General features: G+C 37.1%; 1 protein-coding gene across 1 annotated transcript; it reads right to left on the reverse strand.

Annotated features, from left to right (window-relative positions):
- Positions 1 to 13: 13 nt before the first annotated feature.
- Positions 14 to 4819, reverse strand: LOC113657997 (myeloid cell surface antigen CD33-like). The gene is made up of 8 exons (XM_047808424.1): positions 4740 to 4819; positions 3329 to 3691; positions 2873 to 3127; positions 2654 to 2765; positions 2445 to 2499; positions 2230 to 2333; positions 1332 to 1433; positions 14 to 792 (listed from the first exon to the last, which is right to left on the reverse strand). Exons 1-8 carry the CDS (start codon positions 4780 to 4782, stop codon positions 729 to 731), a joined length of 1098 nt encoding a protein of 365 aa, XP_047664380.1. The 5' UTR covers positions 4783 to 4819; the 3' UTR covers positions 14 to 728.
- Between the last annotated feature and the right edge of the window lie 181 nt (positions 4820 to 5000).

The following is a 5000-nucleotide window of genomic DNA, read 5'->3' on the forward strand; positions in this document are numbered from 1 at the left end:
ATTTAATAAAATGCTTGAACATTAGAAGGTCACATGACTAGCGGGCGTATATACAGTACATATATAAGCTAAACAGTCAGGATGTACCTGTGCTGATGAAAAAGCTCTTTACCAACATGTCATTTACAGGATATACAATACTTTACATCCTGTTTGTAAAAGATTCATGACACGATGGATTCAGAAGGGTCTAAAATCCCAGAGCAGTTAAATCCATCACCACATAGAAAACTAAAACAGTCTAGCAAGCCAGAAGAAGAGGAAGAAGAAAAGGTAGAATAACTACAGGGTTCCTACTCACCCTTGGTGCTTGGACCCCTAATTACAATGAAGAAATCACATGAATTTAGACTTAATTAGAGAATCAATTCCTTTGTAATAAATATAACACTGGCTCTATTGGGGACGATACTGTCACAGCCCGACTTTATAAGCAACGTCTGGGACGATTTATAACTGGACAGCTGCTATATATTTTGTTAAAGATTTAATAAAATACTCAGTTTGGTTTGTTAATTGAAGCCATTTGTGTAACTTAAAATTACTAAAATGTAAGAGTTTAAATGCCCTTCTTAACAGGATGTGTACAGCAAATAAATGTCCTGTGATATTAACAAGTCTTAAATCCTAAAGAATTACATGCATTGGGAAAATGTATGATGAGGTTTTATGATGATGTCTAAATAAAACTCATCTGCACTGGAGTTGAATGAGGTGTGAAAACATCATCAGGTCATTTTCACACTGCTGTAGATAACAGAATCGTCCTTCTGCTGCTCCGTGTGGTCACACCTGAAATTACACACAAACCTGTTTATAAACCACACACACTGTATGTTGGTCTGCTTTATGCTACACTTTGTGGTCTCTTTCCAACACACAGACATTTAAAAATATAAGCGAGTCTGTTGAGGAAACGATGAATGTTTCTAGCTGTGATGGCGTCAGTGAGAACAGGAACTAAAGTCATGTCACAGATGTTCAAGAGCAATAGAACGTAATTATAAACTTTTAATAAAGTGTTCATGTTCTTTAATAATGAAAACTGGCCGATTGTGGTGGTGTAAGATGAACTACAACACACTGCTTTTGATAAAAATGCTATAACATCAAACCACTGAGTGTTTTTTTCCTTATTTATTAACTAAACCCCAGACTGACTTTAGAGAATGAACAATGAGAACACACACAGCTTTACAATTCTCCTTTAGTCTCACTTTAACATGATGCTGATTTCCATAACAGATTAAATCACACACTGCTTTTGAAGTCATTATTTGTGGTAATTATTAAGTCATTAACATGTGGATATTTTATCTTTTCACTCTTACAGTTTGGTGGCTTTGTTGGGTTTCTTCAACACAGATGCATAAATGTCTCCTCCTTTATCTAACACTTCTTTATCAGGCTGAGGATCTCGGTTTAGCTGTGAACTACGAGAAAGAGAGAAAAAACCCCACAGCTAACATAGTGTAGGTTTATACATTTCTACATTATTCTCCATTAGAGTGAAATATCATAACGCCATTCTTAAAGACTTCTTTATCCTACACTATACGTATCATGATCTACAGGTTTACACACAAACTGCATGGTTTTATAAAACTCGGCAATTCATTTTAAACTCCGAAACTTTTACTCACTCACTCACTCACTCATCTTCTACCGCTTATCCGAACTTCTCAGGTCACGGGGAGCCTGTGCCTATCTCAGGCGTCATCGGGCATCGAGGCAGGATACACCCTGGACGGAGTGCCAACCCATCACAGGGCACACACACACACACTCTCATTCACTCACTCACACACACTCTCATTCACTCACACACACACACACTACGGACAATTTTTCCAGAGATGCCAATCAACCTACCATGCATGTCTTTGGACCAGGGGAGGAAACCGGAGTACCCGGAGGAAACCCCTGAGGCACGGGAGAACATGCAAACTCCGCACACACAAGGTGGAGGCGGGAATCAAACCCCGACCCTGGAGGTGTGAGGCGAACGTGCTAACCACTAAGCCACCGTGCCCCCCTCTCGGAAATGTTTATTTAATAAAAATAAGAAAAAGATGCCTCATATTTCAGAATTTATTTCACATTGTGGCATCATTTAACATGATAGTGAATTTACATCATCATACCTCTAATAAATATCAGATTTTCACAACATATTTAACTCTATTTTAAAAATAAGCTCCTTTCTATACTTTCTCTATTTTTTTTTACCTTTTGGTTGTTTTTAACTGGACAGACGAGTAAATCACTTCCTCATTTTTCAACATTTCTTCCTCAACAACATGAGAAACCTGAGAGCTGAACTGTGGCTTTGTCTGTAAAAACACAATGCATCAGAATTAAAGTACAACAACGTGGGAAAATCACCAACACTTTACGCTTTTTAAAGGTCCACTTAAAGACACAGATCTTTGAGAAGGTCTTACTCGTGTTTTCTCTCCATTGTCCCCCACGTTTTCTTCTGGAGCTGTAAATTTCCTCCTAACAGAAACAGAAAACACACAGTGCACATGGACGTGCTCCAGGATTCACCCTGTGACCTCATACATCTGACTTAAACAGAGTAAGGAACAATACTGTACATGTTAAATATTGCTGTGTAGATTGTAATGTATGGAGCCATGATGAGTTTTACCTCCTGTTGTGAATCACAGCTCCTGAGACGACTGAGACGAAGACACTCACTCCGATGATCACCAAAACAATGACCCAGACTGACTGGTGTTGAGGATTTTCACCTGTTAAATCTAATGATATTCACTTGTTATAGACGTGTTAATGCACATCATGATGAAATTATTTCCATCAGTAATCATGTGAGACATTCAGGAATGTTGTGAGCAGATGGACTCACCCTCCACGTGAAGGCTGATGGTTTCAGATCCTGATGTCTCACCGGTTCCCCAAGTGCAGGTGTAATTCCCAGAATCCCTCAGGGTTAGAGCAGGAAAGTGAAAAACGGGTCCTGATGTATTTAAACTCTGGTTGTTCTTAGACCACACAAACTGTGAGGAAGTGTTTGTGCAGCTCACATCACACGTCAGATTTAAGGAGTCTCCTTGTTTAAGGGTTCCGTTTCCACTGAGTCTGATTAGTGACACCTTTAAATCTTTTTCAGAGAGCAGGAAAGACGCCACGTCAGTGACTCAGGATTTCTCACACAGATAAAAATCTAGTTATTTAATAATAAACATTTCTTCATTTAGAGAAAAATGTCCACAAATTTGTTTACTTTATTCCTTTTGTTCAGGAAAGAAAATGATGCAGATAATAAATCATTTGGATCTTTAATTTAATTATTAATATTTACCTGTAACTTGTAGAGTCACTCCAGGTTCACCTGTCCATTTACCATCGGTCACATTAGCAATATATCTGAATTTGTAAACTCCAGAATAATTGAACTGTACATTGTGGATTAATAAAGTACAGTCTGATTTGTTGTCCCCAGTGAACTTAAAGTCTGACTTGGTGTTTGATGAGCTGTTATAAACATATGGTGGGTTTAAACAGTGTTCTGTGTTTGACTTCCTTGAGCACCAAAGTTTTTGTTTCACCTGATGATCTTGTGGATAATAATAACTACATTTAATGGAGACACTGAATCCTCTCACAGCACAGATCGGTTTATCAGGATATTTCACACCCCATTTACTGTCCTGAGTGAAAACACCTGTGTAGAAATAAATAGAGATTAAAAGAAAGTGATGAAATTTTATATGTGGTGTGTGTATCTGTATACAGTGTGTAGATACACACACACACACACACACACACACACACACACACACACACACACACACACACACACACACACACACAGACAAAAATTATTTAATATCTGTACAGTACTTTTTTATCATATTTTTTACATTTTATAGGTTATAAAAATGATCAGATGTTATAAGTTATAGAATGTTATAAAGAAACACGACGACTCATTTCTAATGATAGAGACACGACAGACCTGTGGTTTATGTACACAATATACACACACAAACTCACACTTCTAGATCTAGAACTAGTTTGGATTTTACTCACTAATTTATCTTTTAGAGTAAAAAACAAACATGTTTGTTGAGTTCATATTCAGTTCTCTTCACTTTTATGTAGAAACTGGAACAAGCATCGGCTCAGTACATCCCACACTAACACTATTAACTTCCAACATAGAACACATTGTACATAATGACATGACACCTAAATATACTGTAATAGCTTCAATAAAACAAGAGGTAGTTCGGGGGATGTCGTAATGTAATGAGTAAGAGTGCAAAACTTAACAAGGTTTAAAACTCTTTCTAATCCACAGCCCTGTAGTGACATAATCTTGTTCAATTATCCTGAATGATGTGTTTAAAAGAAGCAAATTTAGCATTTATTCTGTATATCAGGATCGTAACAGTGCACTCAGAGCCCAGGACCTGAGCAATTTAAATGGTTTTAATTATTTTACTAAAGTTGTGTTTTATTTCTTATTAATGATCATGATATTGTAACTTACTTACTGCTAAATCAGAAATCTTTCATCAGATCAAAATGAAATGTTCACTAGCATTAGACTGTCTGTGTGTGTGTGTGTGTGTGTGTGTGTGTGTGTGTGTGTGTGTGTGTGTGTGTGTGTATGATGCAGTAAATGAACCTACACACTATAACATTCATCAGTATATAATAAAAGTCTGAAGAATAATTCTGTCTAAGAGTGAGATGATGTTTCATACCAGACAGCACGAGCAGAATCAGAACCAACTGCAGCATCTTCATCTCTTCTTCAGGAACAACTTGAGATTTGAGAAGTATGAGCTGGAGCATTAGATTTGAGAAGTAGAAGATGTTCCTGAAAGAAAAAAAGGCAACGTTTGCACTTAATATAGCTTTAAACCATAGAACAGGAAGATGATCGAAGTCCTCATGCAGTATTTATATCCACATACAAGCGGTTAAAATATTGAACACGTCAACATTTTTCTCACTAAATATGT

The sequence above is a fragment of the Tachysurus fulvidraco genome, chromosome 25 (genome assembly GCF_022655615.1).
Source record: "Tachysurus fulvidraco isolate hzauxx_2018 chromosome 25, HZAU_PFXX_2.0, whole genome shotgun sequence".
NCBI classification, from domain to species: Eukaryota; Metazoa; Chordata; class Actinopteri; order Siluriformes; family Bagridae; genus Tachysurus; species Tachysurus fulvidraco.

Bases quoted from the DNA above. Each gene is read 5' to 3' on its own strand.
- LOC113657997 (XM_047808424.1), bottom strand. From the start codon at position 4,782: ATGAAGATGCTGCAGTTGGTTCTGATTCTGCTCGTGCTGTCTG. The intron at 3,128-3,328 runs GTAAATATTAAT...TCTCTGAAAAAG, and splicing joins AGTGACTCTACAAGTTACAG to ATTTAAAGGTGTCACTAATC. The intron at 1,434-2,229 runs GTAAAAAAAAAT...TCTTTCTCGTAG, and splicing joins CAGTTAAAAACAACCAAAAG to TTCACAGCTAAACCGAGATC.